Source organism: Lepidochelys olivacea (genome assembly GCF_965140295.1).
Source record: "Lepidochelys olivacea isolate rLepOli2 genome assembly, chromosome: 10".
In the NCBI taxonomy this organism is placed as follows: domain Eukaryota; kingdom Metazoa; phylum Chordata; order Testudines; family Cheloniidae; genus Lepidochelys; species Lepidochelys olivacea.
Window position 1 is genome coordinate 58,950,462 of NC_140420.1, and position 15,192 is coordinate 58,965,653.

Below are 15,192 nucleotides of genomic sequence, written 5' to 3' on the forward strand. Positions count from 1 at the left end.
TTCAAATTAGTTTAATTCTTTGGGGACTAAAAATTGAATGTTTGAGAGGGTGTGTGTGTGTGTGTATATATATATATATATATACGTACACACACACACATTCCTCAGAACTTATTTGGCTAACAATCTGGAAAATGTCAGTGTTCGGAGTGGATTGCAATAAATTACAATACAATTAAAGTGATCGTATTACTAACTGCTGTACTGTATAAAAGAAGCATGATGGTGCTTATTACTAAAGAAGAACTTAATGCATTCTGCGCTAGTACAAGTGACCTTTTTTCAGTAGCAACAGAAAGCAACAGAAACCTCTTGTTAATGGTATGGAAAACCCTTTGCACTTACTCCATAGATAATTAAAATAACTGGCTTGTGTAAGAAGTCATTCCAGTTACACAGATTTCAGCTTAATTTCTCCTATTGATCCTGGCAATAGAAAGACTAGAAGAAAATGATCACTGAGCCAGGCTTTTCCCCAGCTCCAAAATGTATGCTGCCATGCCTGATCTCTTGCAAGGAGGTTTATTTTCTTAAGAGAAGCCAGCAGACAAACACAAAAACAGTCTTTTAACTCACTCCTTAGCCTTAGGCTTCAGGGCTGCCCCCCGCCCCTTACCCCGAGGGGTCCCTGGTGCTCCTGGCAGTTTCCCAGTTTCAGTCAGCTCTGCTCCCTTCCTGGAGCAGCAACCCCAAGCCACCTGGCCCCTTGCTCTAGGGACCCAGCACCCAAGCAAGCTCTACTCCATGTAACTTCTTTGCCCCTGCCCATCGCTGCCACCATCCAAACTGCCCACTAGAAGCCCTTTATGGGCCCAGCTGTAGCCCAGGCCTCTTTAATTGGTTGGATTGGACCCACCTGCTCTGCTCCAGCGGCACTAGGCTTAGTCTATCCCCAGGGATTAGCTACCCTGTGACAAGAACCCAAACCCATTTCAGCACAGCTATTGAAGGGGCGTGCCTATTGCCAGGTTTGTCCCATGTCTTGGCCACCCTCCAGTTCTGGGAAAGGCCTGGGAAGTTGTCTCTTTATTACGTGAATCTGTGGATTTGAAGAACCTGCTGGATTATTTAATAGCTGTGTCCCACTGATATCCAGAGCTTGCTAGTGCAGTTAACTGTATGACTGCATTGTGTGTAAAATGTTTCTCCATTTCCTTTCAGGTTGGGAAGCTGATCCAAGAAGCAGCTGGAAGGAGTAATTTGAAGAGAGTAACTCTGGAGCTGGGAGGGAAGAGCCCCAACATCATTTTTGCAGATGCTGATTGTAAGTCAGCACTTACGCAATCTCCTTAAATCTGACAATGATAATACAATCCGTGCAGTATTCCTTTTGCTGTGTGATTTGATTGTACATTTTACACTCCTCCTAAATTTCTTGATTTGCAATGTGCTGCAGAATTGTGCATTGACAAAGCATAAGTGCCTTTGTCAGAGCCTTAGAGGGTAGCTGGAGGTTTGGCAGCTAGGTAAGGTGTGTGCAGCTGGGAGTTAGAACATAAGAATGGCCATACTGGGTCAGACCAAAGTTCCACCTCTCTTCTGACAGTGACCAATGCCAGGTGCCCCAGAGGGAATGAACAGAACAGGCAATCATCAAGTGATCCAGCCCCTCTTGCCCATTCTGGCGCACACATACCAGGCCAGATACTTAGGATTTTTGCAAAAAGAAAAGGAGTACTTGTGGCACCTTAGAGACTAACCAATTTACAGCTGTAGCTCACGAAAGCTTATGCTCAAACAAATGTGTTAGTCTCTAAGGTGCCACAAGTACTCCTTTTCTTTTTGCGAATACAGACTAACACGGCTGCTACTCTGAAATTTAGGATTTTTGGCACCTTAGAAGTTGCGGGCAGCATTTTAGGATTGTGGGATAAGCACATTAGCTGGAAGTTTCTGCTAAAATGATCAGCAATTAAGTAGTTAAAGTGTTGACATTTAAATTGTTCAGCAGGAGGTTTTGAAGTTAACACCTTATTAGGATGAATGGGTTAGTTCACACCTTGTTTTGAGCTATTGTTTCAGGCTGCCGTTCAGACGCACTGCACTCATTGCACCTTTGAAAAGCTTTCTTTGGCTTTGTCTACACTGGCAAAAATACCCCCCCTCCCCAAGACCAAAGTTCTGTGGATGAAAAGTGCCGGTGTGAACAGCACTTTATCTGCAGGAGCGCTCTCCTGATGACAAAGCTACGGCCACTCCTTGGGGGTGGAAGTTTTTTGTTGGCGGGAGAGTTCTCTCCCACTGACAAACAGTGGCTACCCTGCACGTCTTTGAGCAGCACACCTCTAGCGGCACAGCCATGTCGCTAAAAGGTGCGTTGTGTAGACAAAGCCTTTGCAACCATAAGGGCTAGAAGTTTAGGGTTTTTAACTAGACCCCAGGCCGAGTAACAGAAGGATACAACCTGACATCCACTTTCAAAGCCTTCAGATAGGCTCTGCAAGATTAGGATAAAGTCGAAGAACTCTCAACTACAGAGAGCTGGTTGGTATGGGAAAAAGTTAGCAGTTCTACTGATATACAGTAGTGATACAACTACGGTCAGCCTGGTATAAATCCTGTGTGGACACACTTATTCAGGTAGAAGAGTGGCTTTTATCAGGTTAAAAATCTTCCCAAGTGACATAAACTACAGTGGCATAAGGGCATCCACACAAAGGGTTTACCATGTAACTATAACTCTGCCTTAATTCACACCTTAGATTATACCCCCAAAAAAGTTCCCATGCAGACAAGGCCTCAAGTCTTGCTACGCACAGACTTGCATTGATTTAACTCAACCAGTGCAAACCCATTTAAGGACACCCTTATTTTGGCTTGAGAGGTTTATTTTGAATTATTTAAAGCTATTCCTAATGAACTGGTTTAAAGTATTTCTAATAAAATGCTAAATTAAAATAAGTGATTCAAACTGAAATTGTCCACATGATTTTTACAACCAGTTTAACTAATATGGCTGAAATCACATCTTAAATTGAAGCAGGTGCCACTAGGCATGTATACAAAACCTGACAGTATTCTCCTGGATTGGGACAAATTGTTCTGCCTAAAGCTTTGTGATTTTAGGTAACCTGAAACAAGCAGCCAAAATATTAATTAATCCATCTCTACAATTAACAACCTTCAACAGTCGTCCAGTTCTTGCCCAAAGCTCAGTAATCACGGACAATTGACAGGCATCAACTTGTTCTCCCGCCAAGCACTTATTACAGATCCCATATGCCATAAATGTTTCAAGAGCTTCTTTCCCCACCCTATATTCTGCTTGTCCTACAGAAAAGTTTAAATTTAAATTCCAGGTATGTTCACAGTGTATCATACAAAACAGAGGATCAATAGCAAGTTTTGGCCTCCTTGCAAATACACTACTAGCATCCAACCATTCTAAGCCACTAGTTAAACATTGAAGAGTTTTTGCTGGCTGTTACAAAGGAACTGTTTAATCTGTTTACAGAACAACGTGTGTGAAAGTTTGCTGATAGTGTGGCAAAGCCATAGAAACTATACTTTCTTTGAAAAGCCACAAGAGGATGGTTACAGCCCTTCGGAGTGCAAAAGTATGTTAAGAAAAGAGAAAGGAAATCAGTTAACCAGTTCTAAATGCTATTGTTCTCAATCTTTGTGGGGTCTTCTTGAGAGATTTTGAATGAGTTTCAGGAAACAGGCTGAATTACTTTTTCAAGGTGACAAGGAAACATGTTTGACATGTTTCTTAGACAGGGTTTTCTAGAATGTTCTGAAAATAAAGCATTGTTGTTGTTTTTAAAATCCCCAAATTGATCATATTCTACTCCAAACTCCAAAGTGCTGCAACTGACAGTGGGATAATGGCTACCCTGTTGGACATTTCTGCTTAATAAGGTGGTATTTTTAATCTTTATAAAGGCACATGAAATACTGTGAGGGCCAAATTCTGTTCTAGGCATCTGTTGCACCCAAATAACCAAGGGTAGAATTTTTGTCCCTACGTACCTGATTTTCCTCCCATTGGTGTCCAGGAGTAACTCCACTGAAATCACCAGCATTTCAGAGATGTCAAATCTCATGTAAATGAGACAAAAATCATGCCCTAATAGTCTACAGCTTTTGAGCTCTTAAACTTAAAACACACATTGTGTACCATGTTTTCACAGGGATTGTTACATAAAATAAAACGAATCCTCGTGTAAGGACCATACCACAGTAATGTGTTTTTAATTTGTTTTTGTTTTTTTAACCAAATCCTGTAATTCTGCTACGAAGTTATAAAAACTCAACACTAAATAATATGTCTGATGCTGGCACAATAGCAGTGTGTGAATTACTTCTCACAGCAGTGTGTGGCTGTCTTGGTTTTGTAGTGGACTATGCTGTGGAACAAGCTCACCAGGGGGTCTTCTTCAATCAAGGACAATGTTGCACTGCAGGCTCGCGGATTTACGTGGAAGAGTCGATCTACGAGGAGTTTGTTAGAAGAAGTGTCGAACGTGCCAAGAGGAGAGTAGTGGGGAGTCCTTTTGACCCAACTACGGAACAAGGTCCCCAGGTAAAGAATAATGTGTCAGCTCTTCATGACACATGGGCCGGCTGCATAGAGAGTATGATGGTGCCTGTTTAGCACTGTGGTTCTCATTCAAACCACAGCATGTTTTGTGGCTAATGAATGCATGCCTTGTTGTGGTACACAGGGATTGAAATAACAAGCATTTTAAAAATTATAGTTCCAAAGGGGCCAACCTTATCTGCTGCAGTGCAGAAGTAGGTCTCTCCCCCTTCATGAAAAGTCACTCTTGCGTTCTGTTATCTGAGCATACTGGCAAATTCTACAAAGTTTGCTTCATAGAATTAAAGGTAGATTCTGTCCTTAAATCTACACTGTGCACCTCCAGGCTGTGCAATGAGCACATGCAATGGAGAGGCAGACTCCCAGAAGTCTCTGCTCTAGGCTGTCATCCTTCAAAAAGTTCATAATGCCATAATTGTGATTGTTGATCTCCAAAAAGGGGTGAGTTTTGAACAAAAATTAGGCAGATTTGGAAAAATACCTAATTTGTACTAAAAAATACTAAAAATACCTAATTGTAACTAAACCCCCCTGGTTGGGTCATTTGTAAGGCATCTGGACCTAAAGGCATGACCTGTCTACCAGCTGAACAAAAGGCTCAGCTTCATTAGATGGAAGGCAGTAGCAGACTCATTAGCTGCTATTTGTGGACCAGCCACTATAGCAGGACAAAGACCATACAGGGTTAATGTGGGTTACACTATTCTTTGAGATGAGGAAGTCAACAGTAGTGGCAGGTATTTAGTACCTCTCAAGTTTGAGCCAAAGTGAGTGTTTGTGAACATGCTCTCAGACTCATTCTGGTTTGTAGTCAAGAGTACTCTCAAGCAGTAGAACTAACACAGCTTCTTCAACCTTTAAGATTGATAAGAAACAGTATAACAAGATCCTGGAACTTATCCAAAGTGGCATTACAGAAGGCGCAAAACTCGAATGTGGAGGTAAAGGACTAGGAAGAAAGGGTTTCTTCATTGAACCTACAGTGTTTTCCAATGTAACAGATGACATGCGGATTGCCAAGGAAGAGGTATCCACAAATTTCCTCTCGGGGGCATAATCATCATAAATTTGTGTCTAAACAGGATTTAATTTATTTTATTTATTTTAGGAGATAAAAGTTTTAGAGTTGGAATTTATTGCTGCAAATGGAATATGGGTCTTGCTGGACAATGGTGTGCATCTCAATACCCTTTAGGGGTAGAGAAGCTCTCAGCACCTGTTTGGGTAAAGAATCTGTCTTAGTTAGCCAAGTTCCAGAGCTGAGAAAAGAGAAAAGGAAGTGGATGGGATTCATTCAGTGGCTGCTCTTCCTAGGGCTCTGCTTTGGGAAAGCTCACACAGTTTTGCAGGGAGCTGGTGCCGCTAATAAATATTCCTTTAGGAATTGGTAAAGAGTAAAACAGGAAAAGGGAGACAGCTGGAAAAAAATGGGGATTTTTATCCCAAGGCTGTTTTAAAAATTAACCATTAATCTCTGTTGCAGATCTTTGGGCCTGTTCAAGAAATACTGAGATTTAAAACCATGGATGAAGTTATAGAGAGAGCCAACAATTCAGATTTTGGACTGGTAGCTGCTGTCTTTACAAATGACATAAACAAGGCCCTGACAGTCTCATCAGCAATGCAAGCTGGGACAGTCTGGTAAGGCAGCAGTCACCATGCATTCCTGCTGTTGGAGATAAGGGGTTTGACTCACCATTGTTCGACCCTAGTTTTCCACCCTTTCCCAGGCCCAGTCTAGATATCTACTAACTGTAGAGGTAAAAGTATTTTGTCATCATCCTGCCCACTTTACTTGTATATTGTGCCCTTTCCCCCATCTTCTTTAGATTGTAAACTCAGCCGCTGGCATGCTGGTAGGAACTGCTGAAAACAAATAATAGGAAATAATAATCATCCTCCTAATAAAATAATAATAAGGTCCCGTGTTGTTTTCAGAATGGGGAAACTCTGTTAGATTTTTCTGATGAATGCTCCAATAATAATGCAGTTGCTGATGTTAAAGCATCAAGAAAACAACAGGCACCCATTGTCCCTAATCCTTAGGGACTGATAAACTCCATTTCTGAGGGTTAACAAAAGCATGTAATTTGATATGTCAGGACTGGATAAACTAAAGAGCCCAGAGGAAATCAGGTGGAAAAAGACCATTTCAAATCTAATAGCAAAGTGTTATAAGATGGCATTGAGGTTTGTTAACAAATTAACAGTTCATTACTGAAGCTGAATTCAAGCTACTTAACTTTTTCCATCAGCATCCAAGGGGCTGACCCTGCTGCCTTTTGAAGACAGTGGGAATTATAAAAGGAGGACTTGTGGCACCTTAGAGACTAACAAATGTATTTGAGCATAAGCTTTCATCCGATGAAGTGAGCTGTAGCTCACAAAAGCTTATGCTCAAATAAATTTGTTAGTCTCTAAGGTACCACAAGTACTCCTTTTCTTTTTGCGAATACAGACTAACACAGCTGCTACTCTGAAACCTGTTGAAATGGGAATTATGTCATTGTCTGCACTGGGAGTAGGATTATGCTTTTAAAAGATAAACTGCTTATGTTTCTTTTAATATGTTTGAAATTACTTAGTTACTACAAATAGTTGGCTAGTATCCTTATTTCTATGAGTTTAGTCCTCCCAACTGGATTCCCAAATACATAACTGACAATGCACCCAGATTAGCTCCTTTTCTTTTGACAGGATAAATTGTTACAATGCCTTAAATGCCCAGAGTCCTTTTGGAGGGTTCAAAATGTCTGGCAATGGGAGAGAAATGTAAGTATCATATTATTGCCTTCTAAACTTTGCTCAGATATACAAGTAAGGAAATATTAGTGAATTTTTAGAATGAAAACGATAGAGATACTCATGTACCACACTGATGAGCGTGGTATGAGAAGACAGGGATACTCGTGTCTTGATTGTATATACATTTGGCTTGTATGGCACTAGTATTTTTCCCTTGGAGATTTTGGAACAGCAAGGTGATTTAGTGGGACTGTCTTCTCATTACTAAAAAGAATGGAAGTTTCCAAATGTCTCCCTGATCCAGAAGATTTTTCCTTGGATATATTAACTGGCAATTTTCTGAGAAGATTCCCATATTGTTGTTGTTCTGCCATATTGCTTGCCTCGCTAGCTGCAACTCTTTGTATTCTTTTTTTCCGTCTTCACTGTTGTTTGCCACAGTTCCCAATACTGGACCACCTGCATGTAATTAAAGTGCTATTTATCTCTTCCAGATTTAACAAGGTTAAATGAAATCAGGTCTACACTAAGGCAACTCTATTAACACTTCCTAAAAAAATATTCCCCTTCTGTTATGGACTATCTGTCTTCCTTCCTATTCCAGCTGGAAGTAAATGGCAGATCTCTTGGAATGGAATCCCACCCTTAATCCTCTTCCTTCCATACCTAGTTTAACGTCCTACCAATATTAACCTTCATGGAAATAGCAAGATATTGTATCAATTGTGTATGCAGTACATTTGATTATGTATTTGTTAATATATATGTATAACAGGAAAATTCCTGTGCAGAGAGCACATGAACCACTTAAGTCCCATTTCATCCCTGAAAATAGCTTTTGGCTGACTACTCATTCAGCAGTAAAATCAAAATAAGGTCAAACTCTTTCAAACTAAATATGGTGAAGTAGCTCCTGATCCATAAAATGGGTTCCATGCACACAGATATATCTTCCCTTGTTAAGAACCACTTAGCTGAACTCGTTCATGAGTTAGTCATACTGTTCTCAGGATATCTGTGCCTACACTGAAAATGCTGCAGCTGGGCCACAGAAGCGCTGAAGTGTAGACAGGGGTTCTTCCATCACCATAATAAATCTCACCTCTCAACCACCTCTCAACCCCGCTTAGTTTAGCTTAATTACATCACACAGGGTGTGAAAATTTTCAAAGCTCTGAGTAGTTAAGCCAGCTTGATTCCCATTTGTGCCTTTGAAAATCTTTCCCATAGAAAATAATGTTAAGGTCTGATATAATATTTGTCTCCCGCATGAAAAGACACCTGATGATAACTCTGCTGTGAGTTATCATTCTAGGTATTTAAGAATCCCTTTGACCAGAGTCCATTGTGTGTATGTACACACACACACGCACACGCACACACACACACATTTTACTGCAATGTCAAGGTTTCAATGTTAAAATCACAAAGTCAGGGAATGAAAACAGTGAATGTTCTAACAATGCTAATTTGCTATGTTGTGCATCCATACGTTTGATGGGACATATTTTACTACATAAACAGTAGTAAGCTACACATTTAATTAGAAAAATAGGACTAGAAAACCACAGACTAGAAAAACAGGCCATATAATATGTGCATCACAACTGAGTTAACATTATATTAGAGTCAGGTAATAACCGTGCTACCTTAATGTTGCATTAGCAAGGTTTGATTTGGGTTTTGCATTTCATTTCCTAGATTTTTCTGCTATTTTTTCATAGGTGGGAAAGTGTGAAAATCAATATTTAAGGTCTACTACACCAGTTTTACACTCACTTTGCACAGGTGTACCTGATGACACAAAGTAAAAAGCTGTGAGGAACCAGACCTTATATACATATGAGATTCAGGTCTATTGTCTACTAAGGATGCCCCTTTACAATGCTCTGGAAGTGTAAAAAGGCCTTAAAGTGGTCTTAAGTTACAGTTACATTCCCATTAAGGCCCCTTTACACTGCCAGAGTGCTATGAAGGTGACATCTTGTAAATGAGAATCAGGCCCATCATATTTATTGTGGCCATATTAAATTAAAAATGACTCAAAGAAAGACTTTCTGATTTCAGTCCAAACTTTCCCAAAGGAAGTTCATTGTTTATCATTGAGTTAATCCGTAAGGTCTAGAAGATTGAGGTTTTCAGCTTGGTCCTGCGTAGGGGGCAATGCCTAGCTGCACTGCTCAGAAGGAGCTAAGAAGGAATATCCCTTGGGTACAGTTCCTTCCCTGGTCGTCTCTTGTTCTTGGGGGGAGGGAGAGAGGGAGCATACATTATTTCACCCATTTTTGGAGTGCAGCTTACTTCCCCCCTCAAACCTGACCAGCTGATAGAGGGGAATGGAATGATGGCTCTGATGATGACCTGCACATTGACTAGTCCATTTCACCTCTGCAAGCATTGCAACACCAGCTCTCTCCTTGCTCCTAGAACTATGATCTGGTTAGGCCTGCACATGGCCATGCACTGGGGCTTTCTTCCTGCTCCGTACTCTCCTGTATGGCTATATTAGAGGTAGGGACAATCAAGATAAGCTTATAAAGGGGCATCAACTACCCAGTAGCTCGAGGACACTTCACATTTGTCTACCTTCTCAAGTTCAAAACAGGAAAGAAAAAAAAAAGATTGTGAAGGCCCATAGCACCTTGAGTTTGAGACACCCCCCACCACACACACACATTATTTTGTTTGCTAGACCAGAACAAGACAGCAGCTGGCAATTGGTGGTATATAAAGGCACTGGATTCTACATTGGCTGGGTTAACTATTGACTCAAAAATGTGTCTAAGGGGTGTTTGGAGCCAAGTTTCAGCCCTACTGAATCAAGCAGAAATTTTCACACAGAGTGACTTATTAGCATTAGTTCTTCAGCTCCCTGGAGCTCTCTGTGACAGCCTCTACTGAGCCATTGGGGAACGGCTCTGTGGCTCAGCTAAGTTTGATAAATGGTTTGGTCATTGTGCGGAAGACAAATCTGGGGACTCTCTGTTGCAAGTTGTGGGGGTTTGTCCAATTGAATGTGAGACTTAATTATGAAGAATTCTCATTAGTTCATTTCCCTTCTTGTACTTAGTTTCTACTAATTCATACAGTGCTGACTGAAACACCAGTCTGACCAAGTTAAATATCAACTGGCTAAGTCAGGTGTAAACTTTACAGTGCCAACAGGCACGTTGGAAAGGTTTCAAAACTGCAGGTGGGGTGGAATGACCTGATAAATATCAACATCTCTGCACAAATGAATTAACACTCCAAAGGGAGGTCAGAAGGGTCTACCCCCGGGGAAACATTTGTGTGTAAAAATGTACACTTTGGAAGTAAATTCAGAACAGGCTATGCAACATCAGGAGCATACCCAGGGGTTTTATAGTGGACAGCCTCTGAATAATAACCCCCTCCCTGTTTTGAAAGCAACATTTATTAAAAGGGGGGTTCAGGAGAGTCCCCTTGGAATTTTCTTACTTGTGCAATTTAGGATTACATTCTGTACTGTTGCATAAGGAAGAAGGGAAGCTCCAAATGCCAAACAAACTCACATGAAGTGCAGTTACAGGAATTCTTTAGGTTTTATTCTTACAAATAAGGAAATTAACTCAGTGCAGCCTCTTGCAAGGAGACATGGCACTATGCCTGCGGAGTCTATGTGTGAGACTCCTAGTACCAATCGAGGCCGAAAAGATGCTCAACTCATGTACTTAGATTGTAAACTCTCAGGGCCAGAGCCTATTTTTTGTCTCAACAAAAGGGCCCCAATTCCTGATTAGAGCCTAAGGCATGATTGCAATGCCAATACCAAATAATGACTTGTCAGTCACCCCAAATGTATGGAGATAAAAGGAAACGAGCTGTTCCTAAGGGAGAAAAGGATTAGAGTAATGCAGTATCCACTCCAGAGACTTAGCAGAATTGCCCAAGAGAGGAGCTGGGCCAGAACCGGTTACAGAAAAATCTATTCAGTAACCAAGACAACACCAATAGCTTAACCTCCATATTTCCCAAGTAGTGGATGTATCCAGCAGTATCCAATCCCAGGTGGATAAGAATAACTAACCTTGAAGAGCTTATAGGCTCACTTACGTGGCACTGTGCCAGGGCTAAAAGGGTTTCTGGCTGCTGGAAGACTGGGTAGGTTGAACTCTGCAGTGGAGTATGTGCCAATGCCCTAAGTCCCTGCTGCTAGGTATTTCCTCAGTCTCAGCCTCTATAACTGCTGCTACCTACCCTCCCCACTCACTGACGGGAACCCGCAGGGATAGGAGACAGGCTGGTCAGGGCTGAGCACAGCTTTAGTTTAGGGATATGAGGAGTTCTGGTTTTCCTGCCTTTCAGTCCTTGGCTTCTCTTTGTAGAGTGCTAACACAGATGCCAGTTGTGCTGTTCGTTCTTGGCATGTGGCTATTTTTCCTCCAGGACCTGGAAGGGACGGAGACCATCAATTCATTTTGCATGGCTCCATCAATGGACAGTGAGTGCTTCTAGTCACTACCATCCTGGACAGGATTTATAGTGGCTCCACACCTCGTTACCAAACCCTGGAGCCATCCATACTCCTCCTGTCCCAAACCGGGACTTGACAGTCAATGGTTTTAGAAGATAAAATGAACTTTAATCCAGTGTTAAACACACAATATAGTGATGAAACTGTGCTTTGGTGTTCAAGTTATATCATGACTTCATCAGATAACCTTCTGCTACGTCTTATGGCTGGATAAGGAACTAATGAATTGACATGAGTTGATAGGCTGCAATTTGTTTTCTAGGGGCGAATGTGGATTGAGAGAATATTCTGAAGTTAAAACTGTGACAATAAAGATTCCTCAAAAGAATTCCTAAGAAGATGAAGGAGCATGTTGTGCAGAACAACATGTGATGCCACCCTCAATATTCCTTATGGGACCAGCACTCAGGAATAAAAAGTGTTGTTACGCAGTATATATTTAAGATATTAAGTTACAACATATGTACCAGGCACATAATTGCATACAAAATGCAAACCGACTCTGCATTATTTCATAACGCTCCACTGGGAACCCCCCCCCACACACACACCCTTATTTTTAAACCAAATCAGGCAGCAAGAGTTAAAATTGCAATTGGATACTATTTAATAACTGTACCACTATACATCTGTTAGTTACACACACAACAATCCTTTGCACACATATGCAAAAAAGATAGGTTGTTTTAAAATCATCTTCTCAAACAAGGCTAGATTGGGCTGATATTCTTATACGAGGCTTTGCGACAGATCTCATTTGGAGGACACCATTTTAGGCATACACAACTGATCAAGTATCACTGACATTCTTTAATAACCAAAAGTGAACGGTTTTGAATTGGAGCCAGGCAATATGGTACATTGGCAACTTTGCAATCAGCATGATGTTTTGAAGTGGTTAGACTGGGGGGGACTAATTTATTGCATGGATTACTAAATTTGGAAAGATTCTAGTTAGCATTGACATTTGGTTTCCATGAACACACAGAGATGGTCTGATATTCATAGTGCATCTTAACAGTTATTTTATGTCTTATAAGTGAGTTGGTACCTATAATAAGATTTTTAGAAAGTTTTACCATCCTCCCACAAGTGCATGGCTGGATGGGAAGGAGATCCCAAAGGCTTTACAGAACTATTTTAGCTTTCATTATTTGCTGAGCGTCCCCCCCGCACCATGAAATATCTGTATAGACTGACACTGCAGGCTCCTTGGCCAGCAAACTACTCGTGATTATAGCAGATGTTTCAAGTTTGGCACTTTGGGAAATTGTGATGTTTTCATTAGCGTTGGAAAAACCCACCCGACAAGCTTGATTTTACAAAAAGATGGCTTGCTGTCCTCACCCTGCTGGTGAGCCCCAGAAGAGCTTAATTGCTGCGATTGGACTTTTCACTGATTCCACGTTTGTTTTGACACTGCACCAGAATAAGAGCAGGCCTATTCAAAAGTGAGATGTTTACAGTACACTGCCACACCTGATGGTTCCAGAATCCCTCCTGATTCCCAGTTAACAAACTGAACATAAACTCACGAGTCTTTGTCTTTTTCTTCTTTCCAGCTCCAGAATAACACTCAAGCGCCAGTTGGGGGGGGAGGAAAGGTGTTTTATAACAACATTTATTTAAAAGTACAGTAAATATCCTACTGTAGCTACATTATGTGGAGGGTAAGGTCAGAATTATAGCCTCATGTGTTTAACAGTTTGTTTACTAACCATAGGCTCCATAGGCCAAGTTGCTGAGCGCTCTGGGCCCAATCCAGCAAATCATTTAGGCACTTGCTTAATTTTTACGAATTGATTTCAGAGGGATACTCCTGTGCGTGAAGTTAACCCTGTCCCTAAATGCTTTGGTGCATCAGGACCCAAGTGCCCAGCACCTTCTGGCACTGAGCCCCAAAAGCATTTTGTATTTATAACTCATGCCATTTCCTGTGTGTGTTTTTAAGTACTATGTAACATGCTGTTATTCACAAGTGACAGTACATTCACAAACAGAGCTGAAACCCAGTATTCCTGAGTTGTTACATGTGAAGGTCATGTACTCCTACTGTAGTGTATACCAGAGTAAAATAAACATACAGCAAATAACAAATTAGTTATCTTTTTAACTGCAGTATAAAATGTGAAAAGGGAGGTTTTATTTCTTTTCTGCTATTTACTTAAAAACAAAACAAAACAAAAAAAAGAAAAGAAACCTGTGCTAGCAATAAGCATTTATATTGTGTATTCTTCTGTATTATTTGTGTGTTTTGTATGTCTCCATGTTATTTCAATTAAATTCAGGTAAATAATATACAGCTGACATTTCCCCCCCAGCTTTTGTCACTGTTGCTACATTTGATGTACATGAGTTTGTGAAAATCTTTTTTTGAACAATGTACCATATGCATGTAGTCAACAAAACATTTTTTTCCAATCCCTGCAAGTCTTCGTTACAGTTTATCATGTATATAGTTATGTTATTAAAAAAAAGTAAAAGGATATGAAATATTTTCTATGAAGTTTTCCATTAAAAAGGTTTCGAGAAAGATTTTGCAGCCTGCGAGAGTTTTTTGTTGTTGATGGAGCCAGGGGGGAAAAAGCATTACATTAGTGAAGGGGCTGCTCTCACAGTAGCTTTATTTTCATTTGCAAAAGTGAATGAAGTAAATGGCCAATTATGTTTTTTGGAATATTATTGCAGCTGTATGGAAAAAAAACCCTGTGAATTGTGGATCCAGGTCACCGCCAAAGTTCATCCTCGCCCTCTGTGCTCATAAAGTTTAGCTATCGGTGACGGGCTGAAATCATTTGAAGCAGTGGGGCATCCTTGCAAACTGTTGCATCGCAGCTTGAGTTTTGGATAAAGTTTTAAACAAAAAGGATGATGACTTTACTTTCCCCACCAATGAGTCACAGATACAAATAAATTAACACCACGATCACTTATGGACTGATATTACACTGGCCTTTAGTCTCTCAAGCCAAAAGGGGCAGTTTGAATGTCAAGGCACTTCACAAGCAGTAGAATTTGCATTCTATGGTATGTACAACTCCCCCACAAACGATTGGACAATCCCTTAAATTCCACACATATTTTCATGGCCCAGAGCATTGCTCATCTTTTGAAAAATTGCCTATTTGATAGGATAAAATAGATACGGTTACATCACTATTTCATAGCCCTTGGCTTGGTAGAATTCAATTTTTTTAAATAATTTTGATGGACAATATCAATGTTTAAGCTTTTTAATCAATTTAAATTTTCCCAGTTGTGGGAAATTCCAGGGAGGAGGTCAGATAATAATTACTTAATCTCACAATAGATATTGAGATTCAACAACTTTAAAACTTTAACTGGTAAAACACAAATTGTCAACCTCACATATCAACAGCTATCCTTAACTCAAATTCTAATAAGTTTG

General features: G+C 40.5%; 1 protein-coding gene across 1 annotated transcript in view; it reads left to right on the forward strand.

Moving 5' to 3' along the window:
- Positions 1 to 13,698, forward strand: part of ALDH1A2 (aldehyde dehydrogenase 1 family member A2) — a 66,315-nt gene extending 52,617 nt beyond the window's left edge. The window contains exons 8-13 of the mRNA XM_084641731.1: positions 1,162 to 1,264; positions 4,341 to 4,525; positions 5,406 to 5,570; positions 6,027 to 6,184; positions 7,241 to 7,315; positions 12,046 to 13,698. Coding sequence (XP_084497857.1) covers positions 1,162 to 1,264; positions 4,341 to 4,525; positions 5,406 to 5,570; positions 6,027 to 6,184; positions 7,241 to 7,315; positions 12,046 to 12,118 — 759 coding nt within the window. The 3' untranslated portion in view covers positions 12,119 to 13,698. The remainder of the gene's footprint in view (positions 1 to 1,161; positions 1,265 to 4,340; positions 4,526 to 5,405; positions 5,571 to 6,026; positions 6,185 to 7,240; positions 7,316 to 12,045) is intronic.
- The last annotated feature ends 1,494 nt before the right edge of the window (positions 13,699 to 15,192 follow it).